The sequence below is a fragment of the Bos mutus genome, chromosome 1 (genome assembly GCF_027580195.1).
Source record: "Bos mutus isolate GX-2022 chromosome 1, NWIPB_WYAK_1.1, whole genome shotgun sequence".
Taxonomy (NCBI): Eukaryota; Metazoa; Chordata; class Mammalia; order Artiodactyla; family Bovidae; genus Bos; species Bos mutus.
Genome location: NC_091617.1, coordinates 151,464,553 through 151,488,816, shown reverse-complemented (window position 1 = coordinate 151,488,816; position 24,264 = coordinate 151,464,553). Strand labels below are relative to the sequence as shown.

The 24,264-nt window shown below is 46.3% G+C and overlaps 1 protein-coding gene across 6 annotated transcripts in view; it reads right to left on the bottom strand.

Moving 5' to 3' along the window:
• The window catches only part of HLCS (holocarboxylase synthetase), a 223,798-nt gene that overhangs the window by 184,991 nt on the left and 14,543 nt on the right, over window positions 1–24,264 (bottom strand). For 5 of the 6 annotated variants that reach the window (XM_070377521.1, XM_070377547.1, XM_070377530.1 and 2 more), the window contains one exon: window positions 13,461–13,598. In XM_070377521.1, coding sequence (XP_070233622.1) covers window positions 13,461–13,598 — 138 coding nt within the window. Of the gene's footprint in view, window positions 1–13,460; window positions 13,599–17,661; window positions 17,914–24,264 lie in introns of those variants that run through there. The other variant, XM_070377517.1, reaches the window with a different exon arrangement.

Genomic DNA, 24,264 nt, shown 5'->3' with positions numbered 1-24,264 from the left:
TTAGTGATGACTGTACAGCTGCTAAATTGTAAATAAACACTTTAAAAGGATGATGTGAATTATGTATCAATTAAAAAAAAAATTCTGGAGTCCTCTAATGTCTAACCCTACTCCACAAAATCTTTACTCCTTAAGATTTCACTTCTCTCCTTAAAAGAGAATTCAAATTAAATTTAACTTTGCTCCTTAGACAAACAGTCATTCTAAAAGCTGAGAAACATTGTCTTAGAGGTAAAAATAATAAACACAAATATTTATGATCAACAGGCTGAAACCCAGTACTCAGTCTAGAGTATCTGCAGAAAGAGAAACCTCAGAATTCTCTTTTAGCTCTACATGTAGGTTTCCCTCACAACTGCAGGAGTCACAGGCTCCATCCCTGGGTGGGGAAGATCCCCTGGAAACGGAAATGGCAATCCACTCCAGTTTTCTTCCCTGGGAAATCTCATGGACAGAGGAGCCTGGCAGGCTACAGTCTGTGGGGTTGCAAAGACTCAGACACAACTGAGCAACTGAGCTCACATACACTCGACTGACTGCCACCTCTGCACAGGTTCACCTGGAGGGTGGGTCTGACCCTTGCAGGCTTCAGTACAATTCTGCATTTCAAATACAATCCAGTCTACAATCCAGACAAAGATCTAGCTGATTTCCAGCTCGGAGAATGCAGGAAGGATGTCAGCTCTGGAGAATGAGAAGATAAACGACCACCTCGGTGACAGCTGACTTTTCTGATGAGGGTGAATGGGAAACAGGAAAAGGAGCAATGCAACCCCCCTGCCGGAGACTAAAAGCATCTTTGTTCTCAGCATTATGTCGGGGAGAATGATGGGAGATGTTCAGCTACTGGAGATCCAGCCCAGGATTTAGTTGTTCAGATCTTGACGTAGCACCCTGCTACCGCGAGCACCAGCATGGAGCTGGAGCTCAAAGTAGGCACTAGGTGTAAAAGGAGCCAACAATCAAATCCTCACGCCTGGGAGGAGAGCCACAGGAGGTAAACAAAGCAAGGGGAAGGACAGGAAATGGCCAGAGAACAATATACACACTCATCCCTGATCAAGTTTCTAAACCCAGCCAGCTGTTTCCTCACCTAAATGCGTTTCCTTTTTCTAGGAACCTGGTCCGTGAGCCACAGACCATGCAAACTCCTCCAACAGCACCGTGGCCCCATCAAAGCAAAGCCACACAGTCACTAAATGCAAACAGTCTGCTTCCCTTTTGCACTTTGAGATGGAGACAAAGAGGCAGAGAAAGAAAGGGGAACGCAAGCCAAAGGCTCACTCCCAAAGATCAAAGCCAAGGAAGCCCCGGTCAGCCCAAAACAAAGGGATTTCCTCGCCCATGCAGAAAGCCCTTCCGAAACCCAAGCTCGCGACTTGAGGCTACAATGATCACAGCAAAGGCAGTGATGTGTCTTCTCCACTCAGTTCAGTTCAGTCGCTCAGTCGTGTCCAACACTTTGCGACCCCATGGACTGCAGCATGCCAGGCTTCCCCATCCATCACCAACTCATGTCCATTGAGTCAGTGATGCCATCCAACCATCTCATCCTCTGTCATCCCCTTCTCCTCCCGCCTTAAGTCTTTCCCATCATCAGGGTCTTTTCCAGTGAGTCAGTTCTTCGCATCAGGTGGCCAAAGGATTGGAGTTTCAGCTTCAGCATCAGTCCTTCCAATGAATATTCAGGACTGATTTCCTTTAGGATGGACTGGTTGGATCTCCTTGCAGTCCAAGGGACTCTCAAGAGTCTTCTCCAACACCACAGTTGAAAAGCATCAGTTCTTCGGCGTTCAGCTTTATAGTCCAACTCTCACATCCATACGTGACCACTGGAAAAACCATAGCTTTGACTAGACGGACCTTTGGTGGCAAAGTAATGTCTCTGCTCCACTCACCTCAATACAAATGTGCACACGGAAGGGGATCCTGGGGCCAAGGGCGCTGGGTTAAACCCGCTTCAGTGAACTACCCCTCCCAAGGCTGCCTGCAGCCGGTGCTGAGCTGAAGCTCTGCAGCTAATGGGAGGATGGGAATCTTAACAACTAGCCAGGTGATGGTTAATCTTATGTGCCAACTGGGCTGGACCACAGTACCTGGATATTTGGCCAAACATCATTTCAGTGGTGACTGTGAAGATATTTTTCAGATGTGGTCAACATTTTAAATGATTTCACTTCGAGTAAAGTAGATCATCCTCCTGTAACACAGGTGAGCCTTGTTACAGTTACAGCTGAAGGCCCTACAAGAAAAAGACTGTGGTTCCCAGAGGAAGAGGGAATTCTGCCTCTAGACTGGCTTCAGACTCAAGCTGCAACATCTATTCTGCAGGAGTTTCCAGCCTCTGGCCTGCCCTGCAGATTTGGGACTCCCCAGACTCCACAATTGGGCTTCCCCAAAGGCTCAGTGGTAAAGAATTCACCTGTAATGCAGGAGACGTGGGTTTGATCTCTGGGTGGGGAAGATCCCCTGGGGAAGGAAATGGCAACCTCCTCCAGTATTGTTGCCTGGAAAAAATCCAAAGGACAGAGGAGCCTGGCTACAGTCCATGGGGTCAATGCATAAGCACAGACTCCACAATCACGTAAGCCAGTTCCTTAAAATAAACCTTTCTTTCTGTCTTTCTCTCCCTTCCCCCACTACTTCTCTGTCTCCCTCCCTCCCTATGTGTGTGTGTGTGTGTGTGTGTGTGTGTGTGTGTAATCTGCGCGCACACACACACACCCCCTATTCTGTTTCACAAGAGAACCCAGATAAACACAAGTTATCATTAGTGAGCCTGGGTAAGATCAATGTCACTGCTTCAACACTGCTAATTTTTTGGCTCTCATTTCTCTTCTCCCAATTCAGTGTAATTACATGTTAGGTTTTTTAAACATCTAGTAATGAACGGATTGAAAGAGAGCTAGACACACAAAGATGTGAAGATCTGAAACCAGGACAGTCAGGGGAAGAGGTTATTTCCTACTTTCAGCTACTCTCCGTGCCTTTTGGGTTTGGGAACAAAGGATATAGCAGGACTACAGAATTTGTTTTCACTATTTAGCAAGGTACTATGACGTGTGGCACTTTTAAAAGAAGTGGATTGGAAAACCAAGTTAACAGTATAAGGGATATGATAAGTCCACCCACAACAAGCAACAGTTGAAATGATAAAGTGACCCTGATGAGACCTAAGATGGATCTGCAAAACCATAACTGACCAGAAAACTCAGTGAAAAGGGTGGTCTCGGTGTTCTAATTTGCTGAATAACTGAGAGCTAATCAGAAAATAACAGAAATACCTTGTTGCTATAACTTTTTTTTTTTTTGGCCACACCGCACAGCATGCAGGATCTCAGTCCCCTCATCAGGGTCAAACCTACACCCCCTACAGTGGAAGGTTAGACCGCCAGGAGGTCCCTGTCATAACCGTTTTCTATTATGTGTGTTATTTAGAAGCCCGATAAGCATGTGAGGCCCAGCATCTACAGGGTACTATATTAGCATCCACAATTTTTCACTTTATATCCCTGTCCACCCCCCATGTTGGTAAGCCGACAAAGAACAGAAGTTTTAACAGACATCCCCAGAATGTCTCTTCCACCATGTCCCATGAGGCAGACAAATCACTAAGCTGAGCCCAGATTCAAGGGAGGATATAAAATTCCACTTGTCCATTAAGAGGAAGGAATCTGCAGCCACCTTAAACCAAATCTATAACACGGGTTTCAGCCAGCTCATTCACTCCTCCACTCCGTGTAGAAATGGCAAGTCCTGAGACGGCTGTGTTCTCTCTGCCTGGTCCCTGCGTGGGAAAAGAAGCGTGGAGCAGACCCAGCTTGAAACAGCAGCCAGAGACCTGCTCAGCCTCATGTGCGACATGAGCAAAAAACAAGATTTGCTTTTAGAAACCACGAAATTCTGAGGTCACCTGTTCATTCCAGCCAAGCTGACTCAACAATGTGCAAACTGCATTCTTTAAAATAGGGGCCCCTCTACCAGCCCCTCCTGCCATAATCCCCATCTCCAGGAATGACCCCCAATCCACCCAAAAATCCATCATCATCTCCTAAAAAAGCTCCTAACTCTGTCTCCACACCTCTCCTCCCTGCTACCAATACTCTGCAAGGTTCATCTCTTCCCACACAGGGTACAATCCATCCCAGGTTTGCCTCCCCCAGATCCAGTCTCCAATCTGCCTGCATTATGATCTTTAACATACGAATCTGCTCATTCTGCTTTAAAAAAGAAAAAGAAATGTTTTAGCCTGCTGTCCACAGGATAAAGTCCAAATTCCCAATTAGTGTATATAAACCTTTATAATCCGTGTACCCTATGTATTTGCCATACTATTAAAGAACATTTAATTCTGGTACATAGAAAACCAGAAAAACAAATAGCATGAATTTCATGGATATTGTCAGTCACTTTTAAGATGTGATGAAGACAAGCAAAAGGAACATATGTGTGCTAAACACTGATAAAAAGAACAAAACAGAAAACAGTATTGCTCCCAAGCAGAAAATCAAGGATGGACCAAGTAAATCCTAGGTAATAGTAAGACACGGATCTGCCACCTCCCAACTGACCACCTCCCAGTTAAAAAGTGAAAGTGAAAGTCACTCAGTTGTGGCTAAGTCACTTCAGTCGTGACCGACTCTTCATGACCTCATGGACTGTAGTCCACCAGGCTCCTCTGTCCATGGGACTCTCCAGGCAAGAATGCTGGAGTGGGTTGCCATGGCATCCTCCAGGGGATCTTCCCAACCCAGGGATCAAACCTGGGTCTCCTGAATTGCAGGAAGATTCTTTACCATCTAAGCCACCAGGGAAGCTCCAGTTGACAGTTATGTCATCCCTAAATCAGCCACCCATTAGGGTTCCATGCATATTCTGCCTAGAAACAGGTAAAACACACAGCTTCTCTGCAGGTCACTGGTAAGCCACAACTCTTCCAGACACCCTGACATCCTGAATCTCCCCAACAGAGCAAGCGTGTGCTGGCCACAGGCAGCCTCCACCTGCAAAGTCCCTGTGACGGTATCCTCGGTTTCTGTCTTTCTCTCCCTTCCCCCACTACTTCTCTGTCTCCCTCCCTCCCTATGTGTGTGTGTGTGTGTGTGTGTGTGTGTGTGCGTGCGGCACACACACACACCTATTCTGTTTCACAAGAGAACCCAGATAAACACAAGTTATCATTAGTGAGCCTGGGTAAGATCAATGTCACTGCTTCAACACTGCTAATTTTTTGGCTCTCATTTCTCTTCTCCCAATTCAGTGTAATTACATGTTAGGTTTTTTAAACATCTAGTAATGAACGGATTGAAAGAGAGCTAGACACACAAAGATGTGAAGATCTGAAACCAGGACAGTCAGGGAAGAGGTTATTTCCTACTTTCAGCTACTCTCCGTGCCTTTTGGGTTTGGGAACAAAGGATATAGCAGGACTACAGAATTTGTTTTCACTATTTAGCAAGGTACTATGACGTGTGGCACTTTTAAAAGAAGTGGATTGGAAAACCAAGTTAACAGTATAAGGGATATGATAAGTCCACCCACAACAAGCAACAGTTGAAATGATAAAGTGACCCTGATGAGACCTAAGATGGATCTGCAAAACCATAACTGACCAGAAAACTCAGTGAAAAGGGTGGTCTCGGTGTTCTAATTTGCTGAATAACTGAGAGCTAATCAGAAAATAACAGAAATACCTTGTTGCTATAACTTTTTTTTTTTTGGCCACACCGCACAGCATGCAGGATCTCAGTCCCCTCATCAGGGGTCAAACCTACACCCCCTACAGTGGAAGGTTAGACCGCCAGGGAGGTCCCTGTCATAACCGTTTTCTATTATGTGTGTTATTTAGAAGCCCGATAAGCATGTGAGGCCCAGCATCTACAGGGTACTATATTAGCATCCACAATTTTTCACTTTATATCCCTGTCCACCCCCCATGTTGGTAAGCCGACAAAGAACAGAAGTTTTAACAGACATCCCCAGAATGTCTCTTCCACCATGTCCCATGAGGCAGACAAATCACTAAGCTGAGCCCAGATTCAAGGGAGGGATATAAAATTCCACTTGTCCATTAAGAGGAAGGAATCTGCAGCCACCTTAAACCAAATCTATAACACGGGTTTCAGCCAGCTCATTCACTCCTCCACTCCGTGTAGAAATGGCAAGTCCTGAGACGGCTGTGTTCTCTCTGCCTGGTCCCTGCGTGGGAAAGAAGCGTGGAGCAGACCCAGCTTGAAACAGCAGCCAGAGACCTGCTCAGCCTCATGTGCGACATGAGCAAAAAACGAAGATTTGCTTTTAGAAACCACCGAAATTCTGAGGTCACCTGTTCATTCCAGCCAAGCTGACTCCAACAATGTGCAAAACTGCATTCTTTAAAATAGGGGCCCCTCTACCAGCCCCTCCTGCCATAATCCCCATCTCCAGGAATGACCCCCAATCCACCCAAAAATCCATCATCATCTCCTAAAAAAGCTCCTAACTCTGTCTCCACACCTCTCCTCCCTGCTACCAATACTCTGCAAGGTTCATCTCTTCCCACACAGGGTACAATCCATCCCAGGTTTGCCTCCCCCAGATCCAGTCTCCAATCTGCCTGCATTATGATCTTTAACATACGAATCTGCTCATTCTGCTTTAAAAAAGAAAAAGAAATGTTTTAGCCTGCTGTCCACAGGATAAAGTCCAAATTCCCAATTAGTGTATATAAACCTTTATAATCCGTGTACCCTATGTATTTGCCATACTATTAAAGAACATTTAATTCTGGTACATAGAAAACCAGAAAAACAAATAGCATGAATTTCATGGATATTGTCAGTCACTTTTAAGATGTGATGAAGACAAGCAAAAGGAACATATGTGTGCTAAACACTGATAAAAAAGAACAAAACAGAAAACAGTATTGCTCCCAAGCAGAAAATCAAGGATGGACCAAGTAAATCCTAGGTAATAGTAAGACACGGATCTGCCACCTCCCAACTGACCACCTCCCAGTTAAAAAGTGAAAGTGAAAGTCACTCAGTTGTGGCTAAGTCACTTCAGTCGTGACCGACTCTTCATGACCTCATGGACTGTAGTCCACCAGGCTCCTCTGTCCATGGGACTCTCCAGGCAAGAATGCTGGAGTGGGTTGCCATGCCATCCTCCAGGGGATCTTCCCAACCCAGGGATCAAACCTGGGTCTCCTGAATTGCAGGAAGATTCTTTACCATCTAAGCCACCAGGGAAGCTCCAGTTGACAGTTATGTCATCCCTAAATCAGCCACCCATTAGGGTTCCATGCATATTCTGCCTAGAAACAGGTAAAACACACAGCTTCTCTGCAGGTCACTGGTAAGCCACAGCTCTTCCAGACACCCTGACATCCTGAATCTCCCCAACAGAGCAAGCGTGTGCTGGCCACAGGCAGCCTCCACCTGCAAAGTCCCTGTGACGGTATCCTCGGCGGGCAGCCGATGTGGCAGACAGAGGCAGAATGTGTGAACCTTGCCTAGCTCAGGATTCAGGTGTGCAGTCCTTCCACCCCTCAGGAGCCCCATTCCAAGTGTTAACAGAACCCAGAACTGTTTCTTGCTTATATTTTGAATTAATTTAATAGACTGTGCAATTTGAGCATCTTAACTTGGTCTGAGAGCCTCTCTATTCTGTGACCACTGGGTAATGTGACCATTTGGTAAAGTTGGTAATGTTTGGTAATGGAAAGCTATCACTGGTAATGTTGATTGGTAATGTTCTGGAAAGCTATCACTGCACCAATGTAATTTGATGCACCACAGGGTCACAAAATGAGTTGGACATGACTTAGCAACTAAACTAAAATAACAATACTCCAGCCACACCTTCGGAGAAGGCAATGGCACCCCACTCCAGTACTCTTGCCTGGAAAATCCCATGGACAGAGGAGCCTGGCAGGCTGCAGTCCATGGGGTCACGAAGAGTTGGACACGACTGAGCGACTTCACTTTCACTTTTCACTTTCATGCGTTGGAGAAGGAAATGGCAACCCACTCCAGTGTTCTTGCCTGGACAATCCCAGGGACAGGGGAGCCTGGTGGGCTGCCGTCTATGGGGTCGCACAGAGTCGGACACAACTGAAGCGACTTAGCAGCAGCAGCAGCCACAGCTTTCCCCTCTGGCCTTCCCCTGACCCACTTTGTCAACTCATGTTAATTAGACTCCAATTGGGAGTTCCCTTCTGGTCCAGGGGTTTAAGACTGCCTTCCAAAGCAGGGGACCTGGGCTCGATCCGTTGTCGGGAAACTATTAATAAGATCCCTTGTGCCACGAGAGCTTCCCCGGTGGCTCAGCTGATAACAAACCCGCCTGCAATGCAGAAGACCCTGGTTCGATCCTTGGGTCAAGACGATCGCCTGGAGAAAGGATAGGCTAACCACTCCAGTATTCTTGGGCTACCCAGGTGGCCCAGATGGTAAAGAATCGGCCTGCAATGCAGGAGACCTGGGTTCGCTCCCTGGGTTGGGAAGATCCCCTGGTGAAGGGAATGGCCACCTACAGCAGTATTCTTGCCTGGAGAATTCCATAGACAGAGGAGCCTGGCAGGAAACAGTCCATGAGGTCTCAAAAAGTCAGACATGACTGAGCGACTTTCACTTCACTTTGTGCCATGAAGCAACTAAGCCTACGAACTGCAATGAAGAGCCAATGCAGCCAAAAACAAATTTAAAAAAACTATTTAATTAGACTTCAATTGTCCCCAAGTACAAACGCTCTGTGTGCCTCCGTACCTGCCTAGAAAGCCCTTTCCTCCTCCTTCACCTAATTCTTATTTTTCCTTAAAACCTCAGCTGTTGTGCCCACCCTGAAAGTCCTTCCTGACATCACCCCATCTGGATAGGTTCACCCTCTCCCCCTGTACTTGCTTTCCCAGAGCACTTATCACAGTGAACTTTAATTGTTCATTTACTTAGCTGTCTTCTCCCCTCACACTGTGAGCTCCTTAAGATGACTGTGACTCTCATTTCTGAATGCATTTTTTTCCTTTAAGTCTTTATTGAATTTGTTACAATATTGCTTCTGTCTTACCGTTTTGGTTTTTTGGCCACAAGGCACAGGGAATCTTAGCTCCCAGACCAGGAACTGAATCCACACTCTCTGCATTGTAAGACAAGTCTTAACCACTGGGCTGCCAGGAAAGTTCCTCTGAGTGTTCCTTTCATCTTCAAATGACATACATCCAGCCCTAGAACATAATCTGACACATAGAAGGCACTCAATAGCCCTTGGATGCATGCATGAAGGCCTTTACAGAATGCAAAGAACATGAGTGAATTTTCTGCAACAAAAAAACTGTGTAAGTTCTTTGGGTCACCAACTCTTACTAAACAGGACTGCTAATATAAGCACAGAAGACACTCAAAACTGAGCTGAATCTGCCATGACTCATTGGTATCTCTTACGGCACTTATGAAATAACTAGGAATACTGTTCAATAAATATCTGTTAGTGAAAGAATGACTAAGTGAAAATATGAATGTGTGAATGCTACAGTTTTTAAACTGACTTCCTGAAATTCATTTTTTTTATTGTCAGGGGGTCTGTAGAATGACCACAAAGGAGATATTAAAAATCCGCAAAGCATTTTTCAATAGCTGTAGGAGTGGTACTGTCCTAAAAATGGGAAAGAATTTTATCAAGTTCAAAAGTCTTTCCTCAATAACATATTTGCTATTAAATATCTTAGGGTCCTATCAAATTCAAATGACTTGAGAGTTAGGTGAAATACATAGAATACATAGATTCATGAACACCCCCAAGCTGCAAAATCCCATTAAGCAATAAACCTGAATGGGAACAGCAGACGTAGAAGACAGAGACCTGTGAAATCAACTCCTTTTTTAAGATCTGAAGTCCAGTTTACAAAACAGAGCTGTGTAAGTTCTTTGGGTTATCAATTCTTGGGTCATCTGAGCAATAAATAGCCATGGTGGTCCAAAATATGGCTCTAGACAGCTCTAGCTCCTGGTTGCAAAATCCACTAAACTCTCTGATCACAAATAAGATGACTTAACTGGAGAGTACCCTTGGTGGATAGGCATCTTTTTGCCCCCAGAATTAAGTAACCACTGGGATATTCCAGTGTTGGTAGTCCAGTAGTAAGAATCTGCCTGCCAATGCAGAGGGCACAAGCTTGATTCTTGGTCTGGGAGCTAAGATTCCATATGTTGCAGGGCAACTACGCCCGTGCGCCCCACAACTACTGAGCCCAAGCACCCTGGAACCCACGCTCCACAACGAGAGAAGTCGCCTCAAAGAGGAGCCCTCACCCGCCGCGGCTAGAAAGTAGCCCCCCACTCGCCGCAACTAGAGAGAGGCTCAAGCACAGCCAAAAGTATATAATTTATCTAAAAATTTTAAAAGCTCTGTAGGTTTTTTAAGGAGGAGGGCATGACAACCCACTCCAGTATTCTTGCCTGGAGAAGCCCTATGGACTGAGGAGCCTGGTGGGCTACAGTCCATGGGGTCACAAAGAGACGAACACGACTGAGCGACTAAACACAGCACAGGTGATTTAAAATAATAAAAAGAATTAGGTAACAGCCATGAGGAGAGATCTTAAATCGACCTTAGAAGGTAAACTAAATGAGAGAGCTGCGGCAGAAATGTTAATCATCTCCCAACATCTAGTCTTTCTTTCTCCCTTGTAGTAACAGAACTCCAGGTCTTCACAGAATCCATGGCTGCCCAGCTACGGACTGCATTTCTCCACCTCCCTCCAGCTGGGAGACATGTGATGTGAAGCTCCTGGATGACAGCCTCAAAGAGGAAGTGCGTTGGTCCCCACCTTCCCTGTCTTTCTCTATTCTGAGGGCTGGAATGCAGATCAGGTTAGGGGGTGGGGGTCGGGGTTGGGTAGCAGGAGCCCAGCCTCCACCAAGAGAGAGAACAGGATGATGGCAGAGGGGAGGCAGCCTAGCAACAGGGCAGAAAGGGGCTGGGTCCCTGGGTGGCCTTCCAGAGCAGGACCTTCCCCCTCAGAGACAAGTTCGCTTCTACCTTGTCTGAAGCACTACGGGCTAGGCATCACTCATTACAACAGCTTAGCCTGGACCTTGGGCTTCCCTGATGGCTCAGACAGTAAAGACTCTGCCTGCGATGTGGGAGACCTAGGTTCGATCCCTGGGTCGGGAAGATCCCCTGGAGGAGGGCATGGCAACCCACTCCAGTATTCTTGCCTGGAGATTCCCATGGACGGAGGAGTCTGGGGGGCTACAGTCCCTGGGGTCGCAAAGAGTCGGACACAACTGAGTGACTTTAACAACAGCCTGTACCTTACCTAATACAGTAACCACGTTCCTTAAGATACTATGTGTATAGAGATACACATTAGGCAACAATGACCCATGAAAATTAAGAGCACAGTGGGTCATACTTTTGTGTTAAAAAAGGAATCTGTGCATATGTGATATTTGATATAGTTGCAATATTTTAGAAATTTTGGCACAGATTTTAAGTTGAAATCTTACTAGATATATACAACATTAGAATACATAAGAAAACTTCAGAGGCTTCCCTGGTGGTCCCGCAGGTAAGACTTCACCTTGCAATGCAGAAAGCGCAGGTTCTATCCCTGGTCGGGGACTAAGATCCCATACCCCTTGTGGCCAAGAGACAAAAACATGAAACAGAAGCAATATTACAACACATTCAATAAAGACACTAAAAAATGGTTGATGTCAAAAAAAAAAAAACTTTAACCTTTAATCATATAACTTCGATTTTCTTCTCTTTAAAAATGACCATAATATAAAACTGTAAGCACTAGAGGTAATAAAACACCAAGCAGGGGCTCAATAAATGGTATGATTATTATCCTAAGTATATATAGAGCTTAATAAACAGCAGGAACTGGCAGGACAAAAATGTCATGTCCTAGCACACTAGGTTACTGTCAGACCACCACCTGCAAAACTCTAAATCCCTCCTGAGCCCCAAACAGAGGAGAGGTTCCTGCTCTCCTTTACTTTTTCCTATCTGCTCTTATTTCCATCCACCTTGAGTTCTAGTCAATTATTTCCAGTCTTATTTCTCTCTTCCTTTTCATTCATCCCAACACAATGTCTTCAAGACAGTGTTGTGAGATGGAGGTCCAGTGGCCATGGGTGTCTTCAGCAAAACACCTCCTGGATTGTTCACGTCACAGGCAGGAAGCATACAATGGGTGAGTGAGGGCAGAAAGGACTCACCCCAGATGCCAGCAGAAGCAGCTATAAGCGGGTGGGGGCTGGGAAGGAGTTAGAGTCAGGCACCCATGAGCCTGAGAGGTGACAGCCCCGGGGAGAAGGCATCCATTGAGAGCTTACACCAGAGGGTGTGTGTCCAGAAAGATGACAGGCCGTCTCAAGGAAAACCCACAAAGGAGACCCAAGGCATGATCATGCCATTTTCAGATTCAACAAAAAGATAATGAAGAGGAGGATGCAATGAGGAGGAATGGAAGGGAAGGAATAAAATCTGGGACGTGTGGACAGTGGATTTAGCAGAAAGAAAGGAATTAGCAGAACTAGTCACTGACTGGCAGGAAGGAGGCAGGAGGAGGGGAAAGGACCCACAGGCTGGAGTGTTCATCTGAGATTTTCTTTTTTTAATCCAGGAAATAAATACAAACCACCAGTTTGGGACACGTTACTGAGTTTGAAGTGCCTTCAGAATACTCAGGGTGAGACGTCCAGGAGAACTCAGTGATAGAAATGAGCTGATTTGGGCAGCAAGAAGCTGTGGGGCTGGACTAGATGACCTAGGGAGAGACCTGAGCGCTGCTGCCCAGTAACATACCACAAGCCAGAGACACAGCTTAAACACAGGTAGCGCTTTTTTTGTGGCTGTATCATGCAGCATGTACGATCTTAGTTCCCGAACTAGGGACCTAAGTGCCCCTACAGTGGAAGCATGGAGTCTTAACCACTGAACCACCAGGGAAGTCCCCAAATACAGATATATAAATAGATATATAGATATATGTATGTGTGTATTTGGATATATATGTATTTGGCTGCACAGAATCTTAGTTCCCTAACCAGGGATCCAACCTGGGCCCCAGCAATAAAAGCACTGGGTCCAAACCACTGGATTGCCAGTGTCCCTACTAATATATTTTTATCTAACCCAAAATAGGGCTTCCCTGATAGCTCAGTTGATAAAGAATCTGCCTGCAATGCAGGAGACCTGGGTTCGATCTCTGGGTTGGGAAGATTCCCTGGAGAAGGAAATGGCAACCCACTTCAGTATTCTTGCCTGGAGAATTCCAGGGACAAAGAGCCCGGTGGGCTACAGCCCATGGGGTCACAAAGAGTCAGACCAGACTGAGCAACTTGACACTTTCACTTTCAACCCAAAATATCCAAAAAGAAAGCAAATCAGGCAAGCCAAGAAAGAGCACTCATGTAAAATAACAAATTCAGTTTTGATAATGGTTGACAAACGACAAACACGGTACTCACAGTTTCCGAAGAGGATGCCGGTGTCTGTAAATTCTCACCTTGCACCCAAATGCTCTCTGTCACAAAGGCGATGTGCTCTGCTTCAAGTATAAAAGGAGATACCAGGAACAGGGCCCATTTGTTTAAGTCATCAATGGACTGGATGGAGGGAAAGAAACACAATTCAATAGAGGATTCAATATGACTTCAAAAACAACTGTCCCTTATATTAACATCTAGGACGTCCTCGCCTTTGTAATTCCAGGTGGCATATACATTAAGGCCATCCGATGCTCTCCTGTACACTGCATTAACTCACATTTTTTTGTTGTTGAGCTGAAAGTTGCTCAGTTGTGTCTGACTCTTTGTGACCCCATGAACTACACAGTCCATGGGATTCTCCAGGCCAGAATACTGAAGTGGGTAGCCTTTCCCTTCTCCAGGGGATCTTCCCGACCCAGGTATCAAACCAGGGTTTCCTGCATTACAAGCTGATTCTTTACCAACTGAAGCCTAGTTGTTGCGCTGTGACCATATAAATAGCTGCAAAATCCCATGGACAGAGGAGCCTGGCAGGCTACAGTCCAAGGGGTCGCAAAAGAGTTGGACACGACTGAGCGACTAAACAACAAAGAACAACATCCTTCAGTGACCCATGACAGCTTTCACTTCTTCTGTTACTTGTTAGGGCTTCCCTGGTAGCTCAGTCGGTAAAGAATCTGCCTGCAGTGCAGGAGACCAGTGTTCATCCAAGCAATTAATTCTGAAGCTTATTCCCACCATTTCTTACTGCCGAGCACATGTAGGAGTTTTCCAAATTACTATTTTGAAGTACATTTAAAGGTGAGGTGGCTCAGAAGTACATGCTCGTCAGCAGAAGCTTGTTACTGACAGTTGCCCAAAGAGCTGTTCTTCCATCTCCTCCAGCCGTGACAGCGTCAAGATCAGTTAGCAGATGGGCTATGATCACTGACTTCTGCTTGCCCCCTGAAATCTCTCTAGAAAGACTGTACACTAATGTTAAAAGGCTTTAAGACAAGGCACATCCAGAGCAGAAAAAGCTGAAAGCTAAAGTTGCAAGTGGGGTGCCTTCTCATCATCACCCACCCCCAAAAAGGGCATTTGGGTCAAGTTCCATAGGGTTACTTGTCAGTTCAAACCTGCCCTTGCTGGGAAGATCGGAAAGTTATTTTCACGGGTCCTAGTAACCTGGCACAAAGCAGAAGTTTAATAAATATCTGTTGAACCAATCAGTGAATGAAAATGAGAGAGAATAACTCCTATGGGTAAACGTAATTATTTGATGGTAGTTAAAAACAAAAACCAGGTTGTAGGAACTTGCCTGGTGGTCCAATGGTTAGGAATCCACCGGCCAATGCAGAGGACAAGCGTTTGAGCCCTGGTCCGGGAAGATCCCACACGCCTTGGGGCAACTAAGCCCGAGGAACCACAACCACTGAAGCCCACACACCTTAGAGACCGTGCTGTGCAGCAAGAGAAGCCACCACAACTAGAGTAGCCCCTACTCACTGAAACTGAGGAGCAGACCCGCTCGCTTGCAACTATAGAAAGCCCGAACAGCAATGAAGACTCAGTGCAGCCAAAAATAAGTAAAAATTTTTAAAAGAGCAAAATAATTTAAAAGATTGTCCACTTTACCCATAGAAAATATGTACATTAAACAAAAAGCTTCAAAGTTCCAGTTTGTATAAACTATCTTTGGTGATACTTAATTCTTGCAGGACCTTTGATTACATAAACATACACATATGGTACTTTTATGCATCTGATTTTAAGTATATAAAATACGGAGACCGCAAAGGCATAAGATTCAGTTCTGTAAAGTTACTTCGGCCCAGGGAGACTGACAATAAGGTATCCATTGAACCAAATCATCAGCCCCACGGTATTTTCAGTCTTAAAATAACAGTAGCTAATCATAAATAACCAAACTTCCCAATTGCAGGCTTCAAACAGAGCTTAATTAAGCCCAGCAACCACTACTTTATTCAGTGAAACATTGAGTAACTATTACAGGTCAAGCTGCTAAGCCAAACAGACCCAATTTCTAGGGAGAAAAAGATAAAAATTGGACATAATGAAAAATAATTTTTAAAAGAATATATATATATAACTGAATCACTTTGCTGTACAGCAGAAATTAACACAACATTGTATATCAACTATACTTCAATTTTTAAAAAATGAAAATAAAAATGAGGACTTCCCCTGTGGTCGAGTGGCTAAGACTCCGCACTCCCAATGCAGGTGGCCCAGGTTCCATCCCTGGTATACGAAATAGATCCCACATGCCAAAAGGAAGGATCCCACATACTACAAAGAAGATCAAAGATCCTGTGTATTTCAACTAAGACCCAGCACAGCCAAATAAATAGTTTTTTAATGAAAAAAATAAACGTCACAATGAAAAAAAAGATAAAAAACTGGAATTTCATATTTGAATTTGAATTTCATATTTGAAAGGCGACTTAAAGTCTATGAGGATACAGAGCTAACTGGTCACATCTAGTGTGGACTAGGGGACATCTCTGTGAAATAGTGATTTCTGGGCAAAGCTCTAAGAAGGACAGCAAACAAAAACCCAAAAGCCCAAAACCGGTTTAGCCCAGGTACCCCTAAACCCAGCTAGAGCAGTAAGCAAGGGCTGAAAAGCTTTAGTTAACAGTTATCAAAGTTAACAGAAGCCCAATGAAGTCATGGAGATGTGCAAAAGTAAAACTGTCTCCCAAGAAAACTAAAGACATTTGCATCTCACTTCTCATTATTTTTGGATGTTCAAAATTTCTACTCTAAATTTTTAAGTAAATGAATCCAGTTTGGAAACCATTACTTATAAAAGAAGGGCTTCCCAGGTGGCTCAGCAGTAAAGTATCTGCCTGAAATGCAGGAGACGCAGGTTTGATACCTGGGTCAAGAAGATGGCAACCCACTCCAGTATTCTTGCCTGGAGAATCCCATGGACAAGAGGAGCCTGCAGTCCAAGGGGTGGCAAAGAGTCAAACACGACTTAGCAGCAACAAATTATAGAAAAATCCACCCTTGCATTTTTTATTATCATCTTTCTCAATCAGGATTCCTTAAAAGAATTAAGCCGTCCTTCGCTCAGGAATCTACTGAATGTAATGAATGAACATCTAGGCGATATTAGACACGCACTCTCTCAGAACTGACAAAAATCACTCATATTCTGTGTTATATAGTATATCAACAAGAATGGGTATTTTTGATTTGTAGCAGCAAAGTACAATGGCATACCTAAGCATAACCCCAACAAAATATTCAAACCTGGGATAAGAGTTTAATTTCCGCACGCTTTTACACACACAAAGAAAAACTCATTTTAATGCCAAGAGTGATCCAACTTTTTACGAGGAAGAGCAAAGAGCAAGAAACCATTAAAAGCAAAACACTTTTAAATGTTAATGACAGCAATATGGGTGATGTCCATGGCAATCTGCACAGCACTGCCCTCGCAAGCTCACTTCCAATAGCTGAGTGGAAAGAACTATTGTTCTGCAGAGATTAAAGCAACGGCCGCCCCAGGTCATCCTGTGAGTGACAGGGCCGGCTGAACTTGTACTTTAGGCTAAGTATTCGGCCAAGGCGACCGGACTGCATGCAAACCGAAAGCAAAAAGATGCAAAGATTAAAGAGTAGGTGCCCGGATTGGTACATGACGCAACTGACAGGAGCTGGGGGCAGGGCACTTTTTGTCACCACGGAAACAGGCGACAGAAAGCTGAGGATTTTGCTGTGCGTCTCTGGAGTCGGGTTCACCACATCTCCGGCCCAGGGCAGGCGAGAGACGATGGAGGGACTCGAGGCGGGCGCTGCTCAGGGGCTAATCGACTCTGCACAGGTACAGGGGTACACGCCGCTTCGGCACCGCCAAGACCCAGGCGTCCGGACCCTCGCGCGGGCACCGCGTGGACAGGTGATCCGATCGGTTTCTGGCCCGATATTCCGGGCTCCCGAGGGTATCGCGTGCAGGGCAGGCCCCGAAGCTGGTCCTCCCGGGACCCCACGGCCTCTCGAGGCCTCCAGGCAAGCGGAAGGGCCCGCTGGCCGCATACACCAGGGCCGATCGCGGGGTCCGGGCTGGGGGGCGCTCCCGGCTCCCTGCCAGCCCCGCGGCCGCGTGCCTCCGACCGAGCCTGCCCCCGGCCCCTCACCACCGGCCGCGCACCCAGCGCCCGCCCACCTGGCTCTCGCCGACACAGAAGACCCGGCCGCCACGGCTAAGGCACACGCGGGAGCCCCGGGGCGGTGCGGCCGCGCTGCAGAAGGTGAAGGAGCAGCGCGAGGCGCGCAGCCGCTGCACCGTGGCGCGCACGAGCGCGGCCGGCCCGCGCCCCCAGCGCGCCCACAGGTACAGGTAGCACAGCGTGATGAGCATGGCCGGCCGGCCGGCGGCGGCAGAGCGCGGGCCCCGGACGCTTGCACTACCGGCCGGCCCTCCCGACCCCGCCCTCCCAGCCCGCCCCCACCGAGCGGCCCGCCCCCACCGAGAGGCCCTCCGGCCCCGCCTCCGCCCCGTCCCGGCCCGACCCCGCCCTCCCATCGGCCTCCCCGCGAGCGCCCGAGCGCCCGGCCCCGCCCTCCCATCCGCCCCGCCCGTGCACTCGAGCGCCCGGCCCCGCCCTCTGGCCGGCCCCGCCTCCCGCCCTAGAGAGCGCCCGACCCCTCCCGCCTTACCACCCTCCCGCCGGCCCCGCCCTCCTGCCTAAGCACCCGGCCCCGCCCTCTCGTCGGCCACGCCCTCCCCCGCCCGGCCACGCCCTCCCGCCCGCCCACCTCTCCTGCCGGCCCCCATCTCCCGCCGACCGGAAGAGGCCGCGCCGCCGGAAGAGCCCGCGGGGTAGTTGGGGAGGGTGACGGAGGACGTGTTGATGGAGGGAGAAGGGCGGCTGGAACCAGAGGGAGGGAGGCCTGTGGGGAGGGCGGTTATGGAGGGAGAAGACAGGCAGTGCCAGGAGAGGTGAGTGGAAAGGGACCGGGGGAGGCCACTCTGGGGGAGGCTGGGGGGCAACGTAAAGGAGGAAGAAGGCAGACGGCGCAGTAGGCTGGGGACCAAGGGGAAGCCCAGTGGCTGCCTGGCCGGGTTAAGCCAGAGTCCAGCCGTCCACCCTTGAGGGTTCGGACGCAGATTGAGGAAGGGGCTGATTAACCAGCGCCATACAAAAATAGGGAAGCCTTGCGTACTGCATCCACGGGGTCGCGAAAGAGTCCGACACGACTTAGCGACTGAACATTATCAGGGCCCGAAGTGGGTTGATACACACCAGCCATCCAGTCCAAGTGGGAAAAGACGAGACTTTTTATTAGATTATACGACGACTTCATCTCACACACTAGCAAAGTAATGCTCAAAATTCTCCAAGACAGGCTTCTACAGGAACTTCCAGATGTTCAAGCTGGGTTTAGAAAAGGCAGAGGAATCAGAGATCAAATTGCCAACATCCGTTGGATCATCAAAAAAGCAAGAGAGTGCCAGAAAAACACCTGCTTTATTGATTATGCCAAAGCCTTTGACTGTACAGATCACAACAAACTGTGGAAAATTCTTCAAGAGATGGGAATACCAGACCACCTTACCTGCCTCCTGAGAAATCTGTATGCAGGTCAAGAAGCAACATTTAGAACTGGACATGGAACAAAAGACTGGTTCAAAATTGGGAAAGGAGTATGAAATGCTGGACTGGATGAAGCACAAGCTGGAATCAAGATTGCTGAAAGAAATATCAATAACCTCAGATACGCAGATGACCCGAGAACTAAAGAGCCTTTTGATGAAAGAGGAGAGTGAAAAAGCTGACTTAAAACTCACATTCAAAAAACAAAGATCATGGCATCTGGTCCCATCACTTCATGGCATATAGATGGGGAAACGATGGAAACAGTGACAGACTATTTTCTTGGACTCCAAAATCACTGCCAATGGTGACTGCAGCATGAAATCAAAAGACACTTGCTCCTTGGAAGAAAAGCTATGATCAACCTGCTGCTGCTGCTGCTAAGTCGCTTCAGTCGTGTCCGACTCTATGCAGCTCCATAGACGGCAGCCCACCAGGCTCCCCTGTCCCTGGGATTCTCCAGGCAAGAACACTGGAGTGGGTTGCCATTTCCTTCTCCAGTGCATGAAAGTGAAAAGTGAAAGTGAAGTCACTCAGTTTTGTCCTGTCCGACTCTTCACGACCCCATGGACTGCAGCCTACCAGGCTCCTCCGCCCATGCGATTTTCCAGGCAAGAGTAGACAGCACATTTAAAAGTGGAGACATCATTACTTTGCCAGCAAAGGTCCATCTAGTCAAAGCTATGGTTTGACCAGTCATCATGTATGGATGTGAGAATTGGACTATAAAGAAAGCTGAGGGCCAAAGAATTGGTGCTTTTGAACTGTGGTCACCTGATGTGAAGAACTGACTCATTGGGAAGACCCTGATGCTGGAAAAGATTGAGGGCAGGAGGAGAAGGGGGCAGTAGAGGATGACATGGTTGGATGGTATCACCGACTCGATGGACATGAATTTAAGCAAGCTCTGGGAGTTGGTGATGGACAGAGAAGCCTGGCGTGCTGCAGTCCACGGGATTGCAGAGTGGGACACAGCTGAGCAACTGAACTGAACTACACCTTCAAGCAAAAGGAATTTTAAGATAAAAGACATAAATTCACACAATGCAATAATAATATGTATTTCTGGACTCTTTTAGAATAAAGACAGGAAACAAGTGGAAGACAGAAGAGCACTACAAGGTGGCCTGCTGTTCTTAAATACGTGGGTCACCAGCCTAACTATGAGCATCCTATGACCAAGAGAGAAAGGGAAGCAGGATTCAATGTTCCTGTCCCCTCAGAGAATCATGGTGGCCCCTAAACCTGACAGGTTTCTCCCCTGGAACTTCATCTTTTTTTAAAGGCAGTATGTAAAGAACAGCGTCCTCAGCTCAAGTAGAGCAGAGGTTTTCTCTGTGTTACTTCCTGCCCCCACCTTTGCTGTAAATGGAGGGCAGATTGCAGGGAGGCCACTCCCAAGTCTGTCTTAATCCAGGGGCTTATTTTTAACATACCTGAACATTCATCTGCTTTAAAATAGCAGCATAGGGACTTACTGGTGATCCAGTGGCTAAGACTCTGCACTTCCAATGCAGAGGGCCCAGGTTCGGTCCCTGGTCAGGGAACTGGATCCCTCATGCCGCCACTAAGACCCAACGAAGTCAAAGAAATAAATTTTAAAAAACAGCAGTATAGGGATTTCCCTGGTGGTACAGTGGATGAGAATTTGCCTGCCAATGCAGGGGGCTTGGGTTGGACCCCTGGTCCAGTAAGATTCCACCTACCACCAGGGCAACTAAGCCCAATAGGGAGCCACCATCTACTGAAGCCTGTGTGCCTAGAGCCTGTGCCCAGCAACCAGAGAAGCCACCACAATGAGAAGCCTTCGAGTTGCAATGACAAGTAGCCCCCACTTGGTGCAACTGAAGAAAGCCTGTGCACAGCAACAAAGACCCAGTGCAGACAAAATTAATTAACTCAATTAGAATCATTTAACCAAGTGACTAACCCTAATGCTTTATTAGAAGAGCTCGTCAAATAGCCTTCTTGGAGTTTGCTAAATTCTGGCTCAGCTAGAAATGCAGAGGTCACCTCATCTACCTGAAGGTCACAAGTAGCCCGAAGTTTTTTCAAGTTCCTCAAGAACTTTGTGCCCTCTGCTTCCCACAGACACCGTAACTCCATCTGGCCAGATGAGAACTTCAGAGGTTTGCACTTAGATGCTTTAGGATGTCAGGGTCTCAGAAAACATCTTAAGAGGGACTTCTCTGGTGGTCCAGTGGTTAAGAATCCACCTTCCAATGCAAGGGACAAGAGTTCCATCCCTGGTTGGGGAACTAAGATCCCACGTGCTGCAGGCCAGCTGAGCCCTTGTGTTGCAAGTAGAGAAGCCTGTATGTCCCAACAAAGACCCAGTACAGCCAAAAAAAAAAATTTTTTTTTAAAGCAATGTGGTAAAATATGAGGATCTGCCAGTTCTGGGTTACAAAGCATGGGGACCATAAGGGACAGGATGAACTGAGAAGAGGGTAAGGTCCCTCTGAACCACTGAATTGAAGACCAGTGATACCATTCACACCCAGGAAGGAACTCAGTAAGGGAGATAGAGAAGAGGAATAAGAGAAGTCACACAATAAGCCCCATTTATGATTCCATGTAAAATGATGGAAAGGGCTCAGAAAGGAGCTTAGCTCATCATCCCCAGACAGCAAAGGGGAAGGATGCAAAACTAAGATATCAGGGATCGTACTGGGTATACGTGATTCATGTCATGTAGCCCCTCACTACTCAAAATGTGGTCCTTGGCTGTATCAGGATCACAGGGGCCTTGCTGTAAATGCAGAATCCTAAGCCCCACCCCAGAACCACTGAATCAGCATCTGCACTTGAAGAAAATCCCCAGGTGATTCACAGAGTTCAAGAAGCAGTGCTAAAGTCACCTCTGTCATTCCCTGCATCTGGGTAGTCTTCGACAAAGCTGTTATTTAAATCTTGCTAATTAGCAAATGCCCAGGCCCAAACCAACCACCACCACTACCCTTGCTCAAACGTTAATTTTGTACCGTATGATCCAGCAGTCCCACTCCTAGGAGAGTGTAATTCAAAGATACATGCACCCCAGTATTCACCAAAGCACTGTTTACAATAGCCAAGACTTGGAAGCAACCTGAATGTCCACGAGAGATGAATGGATAAAGATATGGTACATATATACAGTGGACTAGTATTCAGCCATTAAATGCCTTTTGTAACAACATAGATAGGCCTAGACATTATCATACTAAGTGAAGTAAGTGAAAGACAAATATCCTAAGATATCATTTATACGAAAAAAGATGTAAAGTTATTTACAAAGCAGAAACAGACATGCAGTTAGAAACAAAAATTTTTGTTAATTTGAGTCCCAGTATTTGAAAAGGTTTATTCCAAATAAGAAAAATTTATATTAAATGCCTTTTGAATTTCCCTAAATGATTTCTTATTATACAGTGAAGCTGAGAAATTTACTACATTAATGGCATTTTATTTTGGTAAAAGTGAAAGTGAAGTTGCTCAGTCGTGTCCAACTCTTTGCGACCCCATGGACTGTGGCCTACCAGGTTCCACTGTCCATGGGATTTTCCAGGCAAGAATACTGGAGTGGGTTGCCATTTCCTTCTCCAGGAGATCTTCCCGACCCAGGGATTGAACCCAGGTCTCCCACATTGTAGGCAGATGCTTTACTGTCTTGAGCCATCAGGGAAGACCTTTTTTTTTTTTTTTTTGGTAAACTTTGGTTATTTTTCTACTGTTATTACTGCTTCTAAAGTTTTATATTTATCAAAAGGACTCTACACCAGAGTTGTCTGTAATTAAAAATATAGATGACAGTAAAGACAAGATGTGAACTGTGACCCAAGAATTAAGTTTTCACATAAACCTATGATGATGACACATGTAATGCGTCATTATATCTTAATTATATAATTAATAGCTACCTGTGGCACAGTGGTAAAGAATCCATCAGCAATGCAGGAGCCATGGGTTTGATCCCTGGGTTAGGAAGGTTCTCTAGCGAAGGAAATAGCAACCCACTCCAGTATTCTTACCTGAGAAATCCCATGGACAGAGGAGCCTGGCGGGCTACAGGCCATGGGGTGGCAAAGAGTCAAAGTCAGACACTAAACAACAACAAATACTAAGATAACAGCTAACTACCTGATCTTTCCGCAGTAAAAATAAACCATGACCATTATAGGTCAAGATAACACTGACTAGGAGAATCAACTGAATTTATTTACTATAAATCTTGCAACAATATGAAACATATATAAAATTGCCAAGAAAATGTTACTGTATTTTTAAAGAAAAAATCAGTTTTAAGATAAGGTTGTGAAAGTGGCTCAGTCGTGTCCGACTCTTTGAGACCTCATGGACTATACAGTCCATGGACTTCTCCAGGCCAGAATCCTGGAGTGGGTAGCCTTTCCCTTCAGGGGATCTTCCCGACCCAGTAATCAAACCAGGGTCTTACCTGCATTGCAGGCGGATTCTTTATCAACTGAGCTATCAATACTAATTGAAACCAGAATTCAGCAGAGTGTCACTAAAGATTATCAAGGAAAGAGACACTCTCCAAAGGGAATGGGAAAGAAGGTTGCTTCCAAAGTCAGAACAATGAGATAGAAAACAATAGAATAACACATTCAAAATATTGAGGGAACTAGCTCAACCTAAAACTGTTGACCTCCCCAAACGATCACTCAAGTAGAGCACCAAAAAAAAAAGATGTTTTCCGAAATGTGACCTCAGACTTCAGCTGACTACATACAGTCTCACTAGAGGATGTACTTTAGGAGGAAGATGGATGGATGGATGGATGGAGATGTGGCATACGAGAATCAAGAGAGAAGAACAATAAAGTTTTCAGAATAAAGAATATTTTTGTGACCTCAGATAGGGGAGGACTAGTCGATCAAGATACCAAAACCAGAAGTTAAAGAAAAAAAGATTGATACATAAAATTAAAAATATCTATTAAGACACTATGGCTTTCCAGGTGGCTCCTGCCAAGCAGAAGTGAAAGTGAAAGTCGCTCAATCACGTCCAACTCTTTGGGATCCCATGGACTATACAGTCCATGGAATTCTCCAGGCCAGAATCCTGGAGTGGGTAGCCTTTCTCTTCTCCAGGGGATCTTCCCAACCCAGGGATCAAACCCAGGTCTCCCGCATTGCAGGAGGATTCTTTACCATCTGAGCCACAAGGGA